Genomic DNA, 19,649 nt, shown 5'->3' on the forward strand with positions numbered 1-19,649 from the left:
TGAGTGTTAATTTTATGTTTTTCTGTAGGGGGTCCATAATACGCAAAGGGTCCATAACCGGCATCGACTCCCTACTATACCAGGAAGGAAGTCTCAGAATCATTTTCAAAATTTTATTTTGAATTCTCTGCAGAGCTTTCTTCCTGATATTACAACAGCTAGTCCATATTGGTACAGCATACAACATGGCTGACCTGAAAATTTGTTTGAATATCAAAAGCTTGTTCTTAAGACAAAGTTTTGATTTTCTATTAATAAGGGGATAGAGACATTTTACATATTTATTACATTTGGCTTGAATGCCCTCAATGTGATTTTTGAAAGTTAAATTCTTATCTAGTATGAGCCCTAGATACTTAACTTCATCTGACCAATTTATTGGAACCCCTCTCAACGTGACAACATGTCTACTTGAAGGTTTCAAATAAAGAGCTTTTGGTTTATGTGGGAATATTATTAGTTGAGTTTTGGAAGCATTAGGAGAAATTTTCCATTTTTGCAAGTATGAAGAAAAAATATCCAAACTTTTTTGCAATCGACTACAGATGACACGCAGGCTTCGTCCTTTGGCGGAGAGGCCTGTGTCATCCGCAAACAAAGATTTTTGACATCCCTGAGGTAACTCAGGTAAGTCAGCTGTGAAAATATTGTATAATATTGGTCCCAAAATGCTGCCTTGGGGAACACCAGCTCTTACAGGAAGTCTTTCAGATCTGGAGTTCTGATAATTAACCTGAAGTGTACGATTTGACAGATAACTTTGAATTAGTCTAACAATGTATGTTGGAAAATTAAAGTTTTTCAATTTTACAATCAAACCTTCATGCCAAACACTGTCGAATGCTTTTTCTATGTCTAGAAGAGCAAGACCAGTAGAGTAGCCTTCAGATTTGTTGGAACGGATCAAATTTGTTACACGTAAAAGTTGATGAGTGGTCGAATGTCCATGGCGGAATCCGAACTGTTCATTGGCAAAAATTGAATTTTCGTTGATGTGGGCCATCATTATGTTCAAAATAACCTTTTCAAAAAGTTTACTGATGGAGGAAAGCAAACTGATTGGACGATAGCTAGAAGCTTCTGCAGGATTTTTGTCTGGTTTTAAAATTGGAACAACCTTAGCATTTTTCCATTTGTCAGGAAAATATGCTAATTGAAAACATTTGTTAAATATATCAACTAAAAATGATAAGCTACTTTCTGGATGTTTCTTGATGAGGATGTAGAAAATTCCATCATCGCCAGGAGCTTTCATGTTTTTGATTTTTTTAATAATAGTTCTCACTTCTTCCAAATCAGTCTCCCAGGCATTTTCGAAAACGTTCTCTTGATTGAGAATATTTTCGAACTCCTGAGTAACTTCATTTTCAATTGGACTAGTAAGTCCTAAATTAAAATTGTGCGCACTTTCAAACTGCATAGCAAGTTTTTGAGCTTTTTCGCAATTAGTTAGTAATAATTTGTTTTCCTCTTTCAATGCCGGTATTGGCTTCTGAGGTTTTTTCAAGATTTTAGATAATTTCCAAAAGGGCTTAGAGCCAGGGTCCAATTGAGAAATTTTATTTTCAAAATTTTTGTTTCTTAATTGAGCAAAACGTTTCTTGATTTCTTTCTGCAAATCCTGCCATATAATTTTCATAGCAGGATCGCGAGTGCGTTGAAATTGCCTTCTCCTCACGTTTTTAAGACGGATCAAGAGTTTAAGATCATCGTCTATAATCACGGATTCAAATTTTACTTCACATTTTGGAATTGCAATGCTTCTGGCTTCAACAATGGAATTTGTTAAAGTTTCAAGAGCATTGTCAATATCAAGTTTAGTTTCTAAAGAAATGTTAACATCAAGATTAGAGTCAACATACGTTTTATATATATTCCAGTCGGCTCGTAAATAATTGAAAGTGGAGCTGATAGGATTGAGAATCGCTTCATGGGATATTTGAAATGTAACAGGGACATGATCAGAATCAAAATCAGCATGAGTAATCAGTTGGCTACAAAGATGGCTAGAGTCGGTTAAGACCAAATCAATCGTAGATGGATTTCTAGAAGAGTAAAAACATGTGGGGCTATCAGGGTATTGAATTGAGAAATATCCCGAAGAGCACTCATCAAATAAAATTCTGCCGTTGGAATTACTTTGAGAATTATTCCATGACCGATGTTTAGCATTAAAGTCACCAATGACAAAAAATTTTGACTTATTGCGAGTCAATTTACGCAAGTCAGTTTGGAGCAAATTAACTTGCTGCCCAGAGCATTGAAAAGGCAAATAGGCAGCTATGAAAGTATATTTACCAAACTGTGTTTCAACAGAAACACCTAAAGTTTCAAAAACTTTAGTTTCAAATGACGAAAACAGTTGATGTTTTATACGCCTATGAATGATGATTGCAACTCCCCCACATGCCCCATCAAGTCGATCATTACGATAAACAAAAAAGTTAGGATCTCTTTTGAGTTTAGATCCAGGTTTTAAATACGTTTCAGTAATAACTGCTATATGCACGTTATTAACCGTAAGAAAATTAAACAGCTCGTCCTCTTTACCATTCAGAGAACGAGCATTCCAATTTAAAATATTTAAATTATTATTTGGATCCATTATTCGTCAGGAACGTATTTCGACTGTGCCACTGGGCGTTGCATGCTAGTCCGTTGTCTAGTGTGATGCTTCCTGCAAAGAACATAATAGTCCACTGGAAGCGTTAACATTCTTTTGTTATTATAACTATGAAGATGGATTTTTTCAGAGATAATGCATTGAAAAAGCTAAATATCTGGCTTAACATTAATATCTAACTCTTTGAACTTTTGAGAATCTTTCAAGAGTATCAGTACAGTCAAAACTAAAAAAACGTACGCCATAAAGAAATTTCTGAGGTTTCCGGGCGTTCCTACAAGTTCTCTTTTTAATTTAAAGGTCCTTAAAAGATGAGAAATTCGTTATTATAACAGAGCCTAATTAATATCAACAAACTATGTTTTTGCGATTCTAATAAGCTGTTTAGCGTTTGACAAAACTTAGACATTAAAAGAACTTCAAAATTTCAGAGAGATTCTGTTCCTGAGCAGTCGATTCCCTTTCGATTCCTGAAAATCGTAAATGGAGGAACGCAGAAACAATTGCATGATTTGAATGATCAAATTCTTAAAAAAAAAAATAGATTTAAAAAGGAAGCAATATAATCTCGGCCATCATGAAATTACTGCATGCGGCCGGGCCACATCACATCACTTTCCAGAATCCGTCCGCGGGCCACACAGAACCTTCTCGAGAGCCACACTTTGACGTTAACTGTTTCAAAGATTTACTAAAAAGCCTCGGAATCTATCCCGCATGTACACTGGCTTAAGAAGAGGCACTTTCATATTGATGCAGAACAGTGTTAAATGAAAAGCTCCGTACTGTTTGGCGGAAATGGCATCTTGTTTCACGTTGATCAAAAGTTTTAGGACCCTATTTACTTTGTTTTTTTTTTATGTTCACTTTCAACTGTATTTCACGTTTTACTTGAGAGGTAAACTCTCCTCGGACGTAAAGACACACACAAACATCTTATTTTATACTTCATATATTCATGAAAATCTAAAATTTTTATGCTACTTCGTAAATCTTATACAATTTTGGATGTAAAAATAAGCTTTGTATAGAGTTTTGTCTATTGTTTTCATTTTTTTTTCACGGCAGTTCATTCTTCCACTATCTATAGGCATGATTTGCACGAAATTGTATAGATTCTAAAAAAATCAATATAAACAAAACTTATATAAAACATGTAGGAATGGGACAATATGGTCATAGCCAAACAGAAATTGACTATCAATACATGCCATTTTTTGCAGTTTCATTGCAATATCATATAACCGCACGTGATTTTGATTAAAACTAGAATTTTCAACTGGTTAAACTTATTTGAACAACAATGTTTGAAAAAATGATGCAATGCTCTTAGAACCGTAATTTATTGAACTCCCTAGGACAGCAAAACATACAATTTCATGATTCAAATCAGACCTTAACCCAGTTTTTGTACAAACGATTTTTCTAATTAAAATAATAAAGTTTAGTATGGTAGCTCATATTGCCCCATAGGGGGGACCATTTCGCCCCGTACAGTGTAAAATCACACACAAAATAATGATTTTCAAAAATGCTCACAAGAAAATTCTTATTGATTTTTTTAACAAAATACAACTGTGGTATGAAAAAAGATATTTCGAACTACAAATTAACCTTATGGAACGATTAAATTGTATTGTGTTTCTATGCTTTTCAAGACATTTTACTTAGATGGACCATACTGCCCCTATTGACCCTGCCTGCATATAATGGTAACGTTTATTTTATCCCTTTTTTTTCTCAAGACTTGGATCCACTATTGATTTACAAAAAAGCGTTTTTATAAAAAGCGCTTGAACAAACGATGTTGCAAACGGGCTATTTTTTCAAAATCAGCTTGGAATTGCTTAGTTGTTTTCAATAGTAAATTGATCGTTCATCAATGGTTTCTCTGTTATACGGGGTTGTTGGTCTAATCGCTATCGCTTCTGATTCCAAGCAGAAGGTCGTGGGTTTAATCCCAAGCCCGTCCTTTTCTCAAATTTGTGACAGTCTTCCTTATAGGCCCCTTTCTCTATCTCTCTGGTACATCCTTGCAATGGCCGCTTACTACATTCCCTTACGGTCGAATACCTCATCCATCACTAACAAAAAACTACTACTTCCAGGTAGGCATGGGAAATGCAGGAGATTCTCCGGTTTCCTAGTTCCAATGGCTATCTAGTTAACATTCCTTCCTCTCACCGAAGGACATAAGGACGTGGCCCGGGCCGTTATTAATCTAAAGATAGTGAGGGTAGTGTGATTGTACATTGAAGATGGTAAAAGACTAAAACCCAAGCTTCATCTGAGTGATTCTCTGTGCAATATCACTATTCTGCTGGATCACGGAGCAGCAACTACGAAGAGTATGTTCCATCAGTTGATCTAATGTTTGATCGCTTTTGAAATACTTAGTTGACTATTGGAATAATGTGAAACTACCATAGGAAAGAGAGGTTTGAGATCTAGGACTTTCAATTTTAGGATTTAGGAGTTTCAAACGAGAAGCTCAACTGTTTTCGGCCGATGTTGAATATCACAAATTTTTAATCATTAACGTAAGAAATGACGTTATCGTTAAGAGGAAAATAACCATCATCGTTTTACAATTTTTCGAAACTATTTTTTCTGCTTCAAATTGAATCAATGCTCATGAAAATCTATCATTTTATTCCACTTAATATCTGTAATGCGATAATAGATTTAAATGAGGATTTCTATAAATTTGAGAAAATGGTTTTTGATTTTTGGTGATTGCTAATGATTGAATGATAGATTCTTAAGCCTCAATATCATTTTTGACCGATAAAAAATTCTGACTGACGCAAAATTCGTATCTCATCCAAAAATAGTTCAAATATACCTTTCCTTTTACAAGTCTAGTAGTGATTCCTCCAGAATATCCACTTTGTTTCTGGAATTCCTTTTTAGTTTACTTAGTAATTTCATTATTTTTATAACAGATGTTTGGAAAAATCTTCCAAAAGCCTTGGGAAAAAACACAACATCTAAATGCTAAAAACAATTTAAATTAGTTTTTCTTAGGAAAATGTGTGAGCATATAGGATACTAGGCATTCCGGAAATATGTCTATAATTCCATTAGAAAAACACAACATCTAAATGCTAAAAACAATTTAATTAGTTTTTCTTACGAAAATGTGTGAGCATATTGGATATTAGGCATTCCGGAAATATGTCTATAATTCCATTAGTATTTTTTGTAAAGATTTTGGGAATATACTCATCAGAAATTTCAAAGAAACTTGACTAGAAATTTAACATAGATTATCTCCAAACATTTCTCTAGCCAAAGATTCACTACGGAATACCAAGCATTCCATCTCGAATTCCTCCTTGAACTACTACGGAGTTTGCTTAGATAATTTTTAGGAGTTCTTTTTAGTATTCTCTTCAGGAGGTTGATAGAATTATCTGAGAAATAAAATGTTTCCTGAATATTTCATCGGGCGTACTTTTGCGTAGTCTTCTAGGCATTACAAAAATTTTCCAGCGATTCTTTGCAGAAATATCTTCAGAAAAACTTCAACGATTCCACCATAGGCTATTCCGAGAGTGTCATTTTGGATGTTTTCTTAAGGAACTTCCTCAGGGCGGCAGAAAATAAATGTTTACTTAAAATTCAGAAACTTTGTATTATTTTTTCCTAAGTCTTCTTCCGGCTAACAATTCAGAAATTTGTTCTTAAGTTTCTTAAAGAAAGCTTTGAGTATTGTGTCTTAATTTTCTTCAGAATTTGCACTGCAGTTCCATCGTTTGATGTTGGGATTTATTTTGAAGCTAAACCTGGATTTTAGGTATATTTTTCAGGATCCTACACATAATTCTTCCAAGAATTTCTCAGGAATACACTGCCCGTACTCGCAATACAGTCCCATTTGGAAAATCATCATGTCGAGAAAAACGCATCTGAATCTTACTGCAATTTTTTCCGTAACGCCGCTGGTGGCAACATAAAATTCTGGTGTCATTACTCAAAACATTATCATTACAGTATAAGAAAATGCTCAACAAATAAAATATTGTTAATGCAGTTGATTTTACTGTAAAATTTCAAGATAATAGCAGGTGGGACATAACAGTCCCATTTGAATTTTCATCATTTCTTAGTTTTCTTCATGAATCGTACTTATTAATAGTGTACTTCTTGGTAGCATACCTAAAATTGAATTTTTGTATGGACAAAAAGCGAAAAAATACCAAACTATGTGCGTCCCATATTGAAAGTACCCGCATAACAGTCCCACTAGTAGATTACAATGAAATTCAAGCCAACTCTTTCCTGTTATGATTCCTGTAATCTTGCATTGTAGTTATCATTTCAAAAGAAAAAGAAATACTACTAATTTGAGTATTTTAAGTCACCTTTATTCATTAAAATGAAGTTTTTTCTTGACATGACTTGTGACATGACTGGTGATATTAATGGTTGAAACATATTAAGTTTTTAATTCTTGCGAAAGTCTAAACAATAAATAAGATAAACAGCTCTCCTCCAAGTAAAGCTATACCTGTTACATCTCTCATCATCTAGCCAATTAGTAACGAAATCTCCGCCTCCAGTAGGTTCATCTTCCAATGACGTGGAGTGGAAAGCTTTTCCCACTGGTATCGTCGAAGGGTCAAACTGTGTTTTAGCGATAACTAATGCTGAAAATAAGAATATCTTAGAAATGTGTAATTTTGCCGAAATCAGGCTTACCAAAGCTTGTCCGATTTCATACCTTGATAGCTATTAGTATTAACTTTGTTTCCAACCCAACATAAATGTATTGCATATGAATCCAGGGTACTATTCATGTTGGCTGGCCGCAACACTACCATCCAGCCCAGGAATGTCTTGAACACTGTCACTATCACCACCGTATAGTTGATTATTTTATAGGAGCTATTGCAATTAAAATATGATAACTCTAATATTAGCAAAAGAAAAAGTACTTTGGAAGATGTAGTAAACTTGCCAACATATGTGTCAAGGTGCGCGATAACAAAGTAAGCGAGTCCCAAGTAATGGGACTGGTATGCGAATATATTTGCATTTGGTGAGAAATGTACTCGGATAACGAGTCCCACCTGCTATTATCTTGAAATTTTACAGTAAAATCAACTGCATTAACAATATTTTATTTGTTGAGCATTTTCTTATACTGTAATGATAATGTTTTGAGTTATGACACCAGAATTTTATGTTGCCACCAGCGGCGTTACGAAAAAAATTGCAGTAAGGTTCAGATGCGTTTTTCTCGACATGATGATTTTCCAAATGGGACTGTATTGCGAGTATGGGCAGTATGATTCATATTAAAAAAAAACCTAGACAAATCTCATAATGAATACTGAGATGATATAATGAGGATTTATAGATGTATTTTTGTGGAATCCTTCGATTTTTTGACGTAGAAGTACGTCTTTCTTCTCTATACTGGAGTGAAATTGGAATTTCAAAACCAAGAGCGTTACGCTGGCATGAAATATTTTAAACGTTTATAACTTCTCGCTGGCTTAACGAAATTTCTTGATTAGCACCTCAATCGAAAGATAAGACATCAAAGCTTCATGTCGTTTACTTACTGAATCCCACATACCTGTCCAAATAGTTTAATAACTGTTTTAAAATAGAACGTTGATTTCAAGCAAATCTATAAATAGGGGTGGCTAGAGAAAATTTGACGTCATTTGCTTTTCACTCTCCGATTGGCTCGCATCACAGCAGGCGACAGATCGGCTTGCTCTGACCGGGCGTGCTTCTCAGGCACAGACATCGATAGCGAAGGACGCCCCCGTTTATCTTGCTTCGCTCAAATCAAACTGTCGAGCGAGTGAGAGAAGATGCCGTCCGAAGCTAAAGCCATCACCGCTGCCGCCGCCAAGAAGAAGAAGAGGAAGCAGTCCACAGGTGAATTTGCGGTTGAACTGTGAGCACGGTCGGGCGAGTCATTCTCGCTTTGTGGTTCACCGCTTGTTTGCGTTCACCCAGCCATCGTCATCGCCGCCGCAAATTTCATCGGCCGAGGAGCTGTTGACCCGCGCTTCAAAATTTCGACTCGTGATGAAATCATCATTGGTGGTCAAGAAGCAATCCAGTTAGGAGCAAATACCAGAAGCCCCCTGAGTTTTGCTGGTCCGAGCAGTGTTATTTATCCGTAACAACATCGAAGCTAACAAAGCCATCGGTTCTTTTCAGAGCCATCAAATTTGTGGAAAAGAGTTAAAAGAGAAATATTTCCGACTTTATTTATAACTTCTAATATTCCTAAATCAATTTCACGGCTTCATACAAAATTTCATTTGTCATGAATAATTTATGACTCAATAATTTTAGATTGTACTCGCGGACACTGCTGCAGTGCCGTCGGGGTGAGTGCTTAACATTTCACAAATAATAAAGAAAACTATTAATTATCAATAGCTCGTATTGAATATTTAGGGAATGCCAATCATTCCAACAATTCATGTTTGACCAATTTCTCACGTATTAGTATTCTCCGCAATTTTCAAGTTATTCCAAGCCCAACACATTATTAGCACATACCAATTTCCCAGATTGGTCGATCAGAAAGCGAAGAGTACAAAAGGGAGGAGCATCATCTGCTATTCCAAGGTTATAAAACATGCTGCCTTCGTTGGATTCAGTTTCATTCCATTTCCGCTTTCGAGCTGGTAAGAGCTCTTGCTTAGCGAGAAGTACCTCGCTGCTAGAAGTCTGCTGAGCTGTTAATCCAGAAGCTGGTTTGTGAAATCGCTCAAGATTTCAAAATTGAGCTACGTTTCCAGATTTCAACTAAATCCCTGTGATCCGCTACCCTGTTGCTGTTGTGCACCCATGAAATATTTAGCTGGTTTGTCGAATAAACTGAGAACTTATTCACATCTTCTTCTTCTTCTTCTTGGCATTAACGTCCTCACTGGGATAGATCCTGCTTCTCAGCTAAGTGTTCTTATGACACTTCCACAGTTATTAACTGAGAGCTTTCTTTGCCAAAGTTTCCATTTTTGCATGTGTATATCGTGTGGCAGGTACGATTATACTCTATGCCCAGGGAAGTCAAGAAAATGTCCATTACGAAAAGATCCTGAACCAACCGGGAATCGAACCCAGACACCTTCAGCATGGCTTTGCTTTGTAGCCGTGGACTCTAACCACTCGGCTAAGGAAGGTTCCAACTTATTCACATGCATTTGAAACTTTTTCAATTTTCCATACAAAATGACCAACTTTGGTAAGTTAGATCTCAGTTATTTATGGAAATATTTTCGAATGAAACTTTCACAGAACATCAGATGTAACTTGAGTTTTAACATATATTTTTGAATAATTTTCCCAATCACAAGTTTATAAGTAATAACGGTTTGACTGAACTGTAATTTTCGACGAAAAATTCAAAACTTTTTATCTTAAAATCTGATAGCCTTACACAAAAACTGTCTTCAGCAAACTTATTCATCTCGTCAAAATCTACAACTTTTCTGAAGATACCATGAAGCTATTCCTTCAATATGTTTAGTTATGTCAATTATAAAAAATTCGTCAAAAAATTCACTTTAGTCAAACCGTTACTGCTTTTCAACGTGTGATTGGAAAAATCACTCAATAATATATGTTAAAATTTAAGTTATGTCTGCTATTCTGTGAAAATTTCATACAAATCGGTCCATAAATAACTGAGATATAGTTTATCAAAGTTGGTCATTTTGCATGAAAAATCAAAAGAGTTGCAGTTTTTTTTTCTCAGCGAAGAATCACACCATCAACGAAAATAGCGCGAAAGCAATAACCAATCGCGTGCAAGTAGCGAACGGAGTGACGAAACAACCAAGCGAGAACCCCACCACTCGCCATCGATGAACGGAGCTCGAGCAAATAAAACCACTGTTTGTTCTGCTCCCAGCTCATTCCCAAATCGAACGGCATAACGAACGGATCAAGCAGCGGAGCAGCAAAGAAGAGCGCGTGAAAGCCACAGCAGTGTGCGAGTAGCGAACGGAACCAGAGAGCGAAAGCAACAACTGAAAATCATTCAGTGGACGGATTAGTAGTCAGCGCCAACCGGCGACCTGTTGGAAAGTAACGCCAGCAAAATATACACCATCTGCCTCTCCATTCATATTCTTGTACTTGATGAATTCAATGAAATGGTTTGGTTTGGCGATGGAGCAAAGAGTTATTTAGGATGATTTTACTTGACAAAGAGTTGTTGATAAATATTCCAATCAAAAAGAGTTGTTTTGAAAAAGTTCACTTTTAGCAGAATTTTCCTCGGAAAATTTATGCTTTACCAAAGAGTTGTCTATTGCGTTAATCTGAGAAATAGGCTATATGAAATTGATGTCTTGGCAAGGGATGTACAAGATGAGCATTATGCTGTTATTGCATCCCGACGGCACTGCAGCAGCGTTCTCGGACCATCCTCAAATTGTCGTATTGTCGATTATTCGTGATAAATCAGATATTGTATGATGCTACGAGATGAATTAAGAGATTATAGCAAGTATGTGGTAAGCACATTAAGAAATATTACTAGCTATACTGTGTTTATCACGAGAAGTTCTTACTAGCTCGAAAGTGTAAATGAAATGAACCGAATCCTGTTGTTGTTACAGAGGGATTTTAATCCGAAGGTCATTCGTCCCTTAAATGAACCGAATCTGTCGAAGATAGTATGTTTTACATAATTTGAATTGCAGTTGATGCTCCTCCCTTTCGTATTCTTCGCCTTCTTCTGATTGACCAATCTAGGATAAGATACATGAAGTTGATGTCTTGGTTAGGGATTTACATATCTTGGAAAATTCACATGTGCGTTCGCATGGACAGTAAAAATATCAACATTATTTTAACAGCTTACAATAAATTAAAATCACGCATGTTTTGGTTTCGTGCAAATTTTAAATATTTCTGATCAATGTGTTCTGATATATACTATGACATTTGCAATAGACTAACCTGTAGAAAAATTTCAGATCAATAGTTGCTCATTACAATTGGTCAGGAAACAGTTTATTGAACAGTATTTAAAATCTGTCGCAATTTTAATACATTTTTCAATTTCCATACTCGAGAATTTAGGAAGTGTTCCCCCATTATATGATAAATCAACGATGCTGTTAGAAATACCATACAATGCTGATTAGTATTATGTTATTACGGTCCGACGGTGTTGCAGCGGTAAATTTTCAAATTCATGTAATAATGTGGGGTAAATTATGTGAACCAAATTGTAGTATATTGCGATATTTAGATCATTATAGATAAATCAGTAAATATCGTCCAATAAACCCTTTTATGAACGTATGTTGGCCCTAAAAAGGGCCGATTGAGCTTGGATGCTGTGACCACGAGTTTACCACGAGTCGAAATTTAGAAGCGCGGATCGGTCAACCTAGAAATCTTGAGCGATTTCACAAACCAGATGCTGGATTGGCAGCTTGAAGATTAATAGCTCAGCAGATTTCTAGCAGCGAGGTACTTCTCGCTGAGCAAGTTCGGAGGAGCTCTTACCAGCTCGAAAGCGGAAATGGAATGAAACTGAATCCGACGAAGGAAGCATGTTTTATAACCTCAGAATAGCAGATGATGCTCCTCCCTTTTGTGCTCTTCGCTTTCTGATCGACCAATCTGGGAAATGGGTATGTGCCAATAATGTGTTGGAATTACTTGAAAATTGCGGAGAATGCTAATGCGTGAGAAATTGGTCGAACATGAATTGCTGGAAGGGTTGAAATTAACTAAATATTCAATACGAGCTATTGATAATCAATAGTTTTCTTTATTATGAAGGTAAATTTCTGATCCATGGGTGCCAAAATTATTACAATTGTTCAATGAGAATGTCTTTTCAAAAGCATTCTAAATATGTCGCAATTTTGTTGCATGTGATAATTTTCCTAATCAAAGTGTTCCCTTAAAATATGGAACATCAAAGACGCTGTTGGAAATGCCACTTTTATTTTACACTCTATTTATGTGGAATGTTGAGCACTCACCCCGACGGCACTGCAGCAGCGTCCGCGATTACAGTCTCAAAATGTTTAGTCATAAATTATTCATGACAAATGAAATTTTGTATGAAGCTGTGAAATTGATTTAGGAATATTAGAAGTCATATATAAAGTCGGAAATATTTCTCTTTTTACTCTTTTCCACTAATTTGATGGCTCTGAAAAGAACCGATGGCTTTGTTAGCTTTGATGCTCTTACAGATAAATAACACTGCGGGATGTTATCAGTTGATTGCCATGGTCAAACGGGGAATCCTCAACTCAAATGTATAAATTTGAGCAAGTTATTTGCTTATACGACGAACCGAAAGTTTCGTGGCGTGGATGGCGCACAACAGTAACAGGTAGTGGATCACCGGGCTTAAGTCGAAATCTGATAATGGCGGCGATGACGATGGCTGGGTGAACGCAAACAAGCGGTGAACCACAAAGCGAGAATGACTTGCCCGATCGTGTTCACAGTTCGACCGCAAATTTTGCTGTGGACTGCTTCCCCTTCTCCTTCTTCTTGGCGGCGGCAGCGGTGATGACTTTGGCTTCGGACGGCATCTTCTCTCGCTCGCTCGACAGTTTGATTTGAGCGAAGCAAGACAAACGGGGAGGTCCTTCGCTATCGATGTCTGTGCCTGAGAAGCACGCCCGGTCAGAGCCAGACGATCTATTGCCTGCTGAGATGCGATCCAAGCGGAGAATGGAAAGCAAATGACGTCAAATTTTCTCTAGTACCCCTATTTATAAATTTGCTTGAAATCAACGTTCTCTTTTAAAACAGTAATTAAACTATTTGGACAGGTATGTGGGATTCAGTAAGTAAACGACATGACCCTTTGATGTTTTGTCTTTCAATTGAGGCGCCATTCAAGGAATTTCGTTAAAACAGCAAACAGTTATAAGAGTTCAAAATATTTCATGCCAACGTAAGGCTCTTGGTTTTAAAATTCCAATTTCACTCCTGTATAGAGAATTTTTATTTTACTTTCAAACTGTGCGGCATAATCAAATGCAAACGCATTCAGTTCCCGATGGTTAGTGCCTGTGTTTTTACTGTTCATAAGACGCAAGGTGGAACTTTCCCCGAGGTCGTGTACGACTATGACAAAAGCCAGGATCAGCAATTGGTATATGTAGGTTTGTCGTGGGTTACTTCATTGCAAGGACTATTTTTGACAAACTCTACTTTTTTCAAGTTCCATCACGCCAAAGGCAGCAATTCAAGCAACCCAAGAGGGTTGACTTAAGGAATGAGCTGCAGCGCTTAGGCAATCATCGATTAGTGACGCTTTGAGACGAACTGCGTGAAATACTGGATCATAGCGGCCAAGCCTGCATATTGATGAGTATCAATGTACAGAGCCTAAATGCTCATGCAATGGATATTGCTACAGACCAAAGCACTGGACCGATTCTATCGATTCTAACGATCGAAGCACCTGAGCTATCAAACATCTAATCTACTGGAGGAGTTTGGCGAACTACAGCTGGAGCCAGAAACCGATCACCCAACCAAGCAACACAAGGAAGCAACGACCAAACAAACAAATTCAATCATCTGGCATTATTCCTGGAACACCAAAGACTGGTTCTCGGAACCACAGAACGACAAATGGTTCTTTTCAGGACTACCAAAATGAGTCCAAAAAGAGTTAACTTTTGAAAACTTCATCCGATCAATAACAACACAAAACTAGTACACTTACAAATTCATACACATGACAAATCAAATTATTAATTATCGTAGTTCTACGTCAACCCCGCAGTAATGTAATAGACACTACCCACCCCAAATTTTTTTGCGGTATGCTGGCATAAGTTCTTCTTCTTTCTGGCGTTAGGTCCCAACTCAGGCAAAGCCTGCTTCTCAACATAGTATTTTGTTGACCACTTCCACAGTTATTAACTGCGAACCTTCACTATCAATTGACCATTTTTCCATTTGTATATCGTGTGGCAAGAACGTAGACACTCTATGCCCTGGGAACTCGAGAAAACTTGCGAAATGAGGTTTTTTTTTTAAATTGGAAACAAAGTCATACTACCTAAATGTCAAACTTGGAAATTAGGAAATTAGCCAATATTCGTTTATTAGGCTCAACGACGATATTGCGTTGAAACAACTTAGATTTGAGTAGATCTGTGTTTCCATATGGAAGTTATTCTAAGATTTTTTCACGATTGCTAAATGAAACTCACATCGTAGATGTTCTTTCGAAGCTACAAATGAAACAAACAATAATTACAACAGTAACTAGTTTTCGCGCATTTATTTGAATCCTATAAATTCGCCCTCTTTCAGCTGTTAACATTACATCTGGGTTTCATTTACGCTCTGATCGCTACCCACAAAGGCACGATTGTCCAGTCCGACTTTGTTCAGCATGTTCAAACTTCCCGAGTTCTGTCTGCTTCTTAGTCGGCCCATGGCCATCAGGTGAGCATCCCGTTGCTGGATGTGTTGCTTCAACTGTCGCAGATCATGCTGGCTGATCGATGTGTTCGAACCCTGTCCATCATCCTTATAGTTGTCATCATCATCATCATCGTCATCGCGATCTATACTTTTTCGTCGTTTTCGAAGCATTTTCTCGAACTTGATATTGCTATCCCAGGTTCGGACATCAAATCCTTCCAACGACGTCGGTTTCCCATGCCTCTTGTGACGGTGATAATGGGGTGGTTGCACTCTTGTGGGCGTAGTCTGCACTATACCTTCTATGACTGGATCAAGTACGGTGCTTATTTTGCGCTTTGCGTCCGATATCTTTCTATATCGTTGTGTTGTGGTGAAGTGCGTTGGTTCCTCAGGTTGAGTGACAGTTATGGCTGTTGTTCTGGGGGGTACAACGCTAATAGGGTATTGACTAGAAGGTACCACCGCAGGTGGCGTGACAGGCATTTTACTGGCAGATATTTTGCGATAGTTTTCCATTACTGCTTCAACTGGTGTTACCGCATCGTGTAAATTGTAAGATTGAGCTGACTGGTTAGAAGAGCTGGATCTTCGCGATTTGGTGGAAGTTGTTGATATTTTTCGAGAAGGGTTTGATGTCTCTGACATCTTGCGAGATTGAGCAATATGTGATGTTTTCCGGATTCGCCCAAGATCGTCTTTCAGTGGATGTGATCTTGGTGGCAGCGGTGGAGGAACAGCTGTTAGAGATGATATCGATGATCTTGGTTTGGGTTTAGGGGGAGCTTCCAAGTCTAGATCTAAATGAATGCTATCCTTTCGTTTCGTTGCAAAATATTGCTCTATCTCTACTAAGCTTTTGCCTTCCGTCTCAGGGAGGAACTTATGCAATATGATAGTACCAAAGACTGTAATCGCGGAGTATATCCAGAAGGTTCCTGGCAGGGTGAAAGTGGCCAACATTTTTAGGAAGAGTTTATTAGCGAGGAATCCAAATATGTAGCCTGTTCCACCGGCGATCCCGGATGCTCCACTACGGATAGAAGGAGCAAACAGCTCACCAATCAACATCCACGGAATTAACCGTATACCCATATGAGTTAGGAATGCACTCCCTAGAAGAAGCGTTAATGGTAACCAGAGATATTTGTTTTCGTTGGCATTAGGAATATTGACTAGAACATCTCTGGGAAATACTGTACGAACATATTCTCCGTAACGGATATCCGTATTGACGGTATCATCATAGGAACCGTTTATGTACAACGGGTTAAAATTAAGATTATCGTATATTACACCGGTTGAATCATTATGTTTCAAAAAAGATAGTTCGTTGGTAGTATTTTGAACCAAGGCAGCTAAACTGTCATCAGTAGCAATCGAAAGGACTTCTGTGTGGTTCAGGGGTATAACGCGAACGTCCGTCCTGATGGCTGAAACATTGGCCACAACGTTGTTCACCGATGGTCCGGGAATCATGTGCAAAAAGTAAGCATAACTGGCAACGGAGAAGAAACAAATGGCGCATCCTATCGTAGAGACGAACACCAAGGGACGTTTCCCACTGAAGCGTACAAGACCCACACAAAAAAGGGTACCAAGCAGCTCCGACACGCCAAGCAGTATAGTGGCATAGTACTTGTCGATTGGTGCTTTAAGCGTGTGGAAAATCTGTAATTAGAATTGGTTAGTAAACGGTCGCTACGTAACGAAACTAGACATTTTCAAATCTACCTGGACAGCATAAGTTTGCAGCGTAGTCATTCCGGAAAAGTGTCCAATGAAGAAACACAGAGTGATTAGTCCGAATGGCTTCAGGAACGGTCGACTAGTGTAAAGTTTCATCTTTTTGGCAGCAGTGAAATCTTTTTCTCGTTCGGAAATCTCCTCCATGTGTTTCACCAAGTCACTGTACTCTTGTTCTATCTGTTCTTCCGGTACCCAACCTCGCAACCAAGCCAAAGCTCGACGAGCTTGTTTTGGCTTATGCTTTTTGGCAAGCCAAACGGGACTTTCTGGTACGAAGAATAGTAGGATGAAGGAAATCACTGGGATGCAGGCACTGCAGAGTGCCACGGTTCGCCACCGCAAGAAACTACCCATGAAGAACTGAATGAGCACACCGAGAATCACACAGGTAGATCCGGTTGCTGCTAGCATACCACGAAAACGTGGTTGAGTAATTTCCGCTACGTATGTAAGGACCTGCGCAATATAAGAGATTTTTCTTATAAATATACCGTTTAACTTTATTGAATGTGTTTCTACTTACCGGCGCTTCGCTTAGCCCGCCACTGAATCCTGCCAGTGCTAGTCCGCAATACAGGAAATGCACGTCGTCTGCCAGGTGAAATAGTATCCATGCGATGAACATGGGGATATTCACTATCTATAATGATAAATCTGATTTATTCTGTAATCAAAAAAAAAAATACATCAAAAAGCATACTTGCATTGCACGCCGTCTTCCTATCGGTTGAGTCAGCATTCCAGAGAACAAGCATCCCAATGGCACACAGATGAGATTTATAGAACTAAGCCAAGATATTTCATCTCTACTGAGAGTGAAACCTTCTTCCATGCTTGGTCCGCGACCCTCACCTCCTTGAATAGCGGGAATAACGATAGTTGAGAACCCCAGAGTCATTCCATACCCTAGAAGCAGCACGTTCTTTACACTAACTGCCAGAAATTGCGACAAAGCTGCCCGATTGCAACATCCCTGCTGTTCTTCATCAAGGGAGCTATCATCGTCGTCTTCGTCTTCGCCATCTAGCTTTCCTATATAGGCATCCTTGTTGTAGTATTCCATACTACCGTGCACCAACCTGGGATGTGCATGATTCAATTGCGACATATATTCGTGGCGTACATCCTTGTCATCGTAGCTACTAAGGGACGTCTTTCGAATGGCCAATCCAAACGGGTCCGGGTCCGCAAATTTCTCCCCTTCGAACACAAATTTGCCTTTCTGCGATTCATACTTAGTTTTACGGACTGCTAGCTGGTACGGATCCGGATCCTTGAAGGTTTCACCCTCGAAATGAAACTTATTTTGCTTTTTCTTCTTTTTCTTTTTGCGATTTCCCTTTCTCATCATTTGCTTGGTTTTGGATTTGTCTTTGACTTGCAGTTCCTTGAAGTTGGCTTGCAGCTCATGGAAATCGTTGTACTTTCTGTCTTGACCCTTTTTGGATAGTTCCCGGTAGTTGGTGAAGGAATCACACAGCTCTGGATTATGGGTAATTCTGTAAAATTTGAGAGAAGACGTATTAATTAGCGAAATCTGCAGAATTTTTTTTTGAGTAAGGTGACATAAGGGTGGCCCCACTCGACTCGTGTCTAGTACACGACGCTGAGGACGGCCTTACAGTTGAGCTCGAAATACGCGTATCTGTCTAGTGGAATTAAATAGTATAGTACTAAATTCGGTTTTTCATCTACTTATAGGTATTCCACCAAACAGCTCGAAGATTTATTATCATTGTACATTTGTAATTTATTTGTTTTACCTTTCAATCGGTTCAGCATGGAAAACAACAATCAAATAACCTTAAACCTGTAAATTATGGAAGAAAAACATACTTAAACCACTCTGGTCAGTTAAGTCAGTTGTAAATATTTCTAATTATAACAACGGTAACAATTATATACTAGTTGAACACAGTTTGGCCAACTTTTTGAGCGTTTTTGTAGGTTTGTTCAGTGATATTGTGTAATTTTAATAAGGATTATATTAAATTTTTTTAGTCAAAAAATTCAAATCAAGATTTCTTGAGATTCATCCTAGGGATTTTTTTAAAAATTGGCTCAAAGGTGCAGAATGACCTCAGCAATCGAACCTTGTACTCAGAATTGATGGACAGATTTTTTTGTTCATAATAACGGCACGGTCGGGGTACCGTGGTCACCCCACCGCCGTGTGTCTGGTTACCTCTTGGACTGTTTTGTTTTGATTCTGCGGTCCATTTCACAACATTCCATTTCGCTTTATACTCCGTCCCATGATCTGTTTGACGTTTGAACCATTTTTATTTGAACGATTTCCAGATTAGCGGGATGCATATTAAAAATTGTTCAGATTAAAAGTGGTCAAACCAACGGGGGTATCCGGTATTCATAAAGCAATAAAAACTAACAAAGAATATTTTTGTCTGAAAATTGTTGACATCACATTCGAAATATGGCGCCATCACTGGCAACTTGACCAGGTCTATCGGATAGTACTAATTATCAATGCTCATTTCAGCGGATTTTTTTTGTCATGAGAAACTTTTAGGAAATTTAAGAGTGATTCCAATCAACAGCACCAAAATTTGGTAAATTTTTTAATTCATTTTTTTCTATTGAGCTGAAACTTTGCACAGTTTTCCAGTTCCATCTAAATCGTCATTTTCCGATATCAAATCTTCAAGTTGAGTCACGACTAACTTTTCAAAAGGGTGTATGTGAAAATGGTTCAAAAATATTCAAAAAGCTGCACAGCAAAACGGTTCGTTCGATTGTTAGACAACTAAAGAAACAAAGTTAGACAACTAAATAAAGATTCCACACAGTAAAAAAAATTTTTTTTTGCATTAAAAACATAATTTTTGACACAAATATCTCAATATCTCGA

General features: G+C 37.8%; 2 protein-coding genes across 6 annotated transcripts in view; one reads left to right on the plus strand and one right to left on the minus strand.

The window, feature by feature from the left end:
• LOC5568063 (GATOR complex protein WDR24) overlaps positions 1–19,649 on the plus strand; it is a 103,529-nt gene that overhangs the window by 7,065 nt on the left and 76,815 nt on the right. The gene's annotated exons all lie outside the window — the stretch shown is intronic.
• Positions 14,858–19,649, minus strand: part of LOC5568062 — a 64,970-nt gene continuing 60,178 nt past the window's right edge. For all 5 annotated transcript variants that reach the window (XM_021850641.1, XM_021850645.1, XM_021850642.1 and 2 more), the window contains exons 2-5: positions 17,481–18,279; positions 17,304–17,420; positions 16,766–17,236; positions 14,858–16,702 (exon numbers count right to left, since the gene is read on the minus strand). In XM_021850641.1, the coding sequence (XP_021706333.1) occupies positions 14,927–16,702; positions 16,766–17,236; positions 17,304–17,420; positions 17,481–18,279 (3,163 nt within the window). In that variant the 3' untranslated portion in view covers positions 14,858–14,926. The remainder of the gene's footprint in view (positions 16,703–16,765; positions 17,237–17,303; positions 17,421–17,480; positions 18,280–19,649) is intronic.

Source organism: Aedes aegypti, chromosome 3, assembly GCF_002204515.2.
Source record: "Aedes aegypti strain LVP_AGWG chromosome 3, AaegL5.0 Primary Assembly, whole genome shotgun sequence".
NCBI classification, from domain to species: domain Eukaryota; kingdom Metazoa; phylum Arthropoda; class Insecta; order Diptera; family Culicidae; genus Aedes; species Aedes aegypti.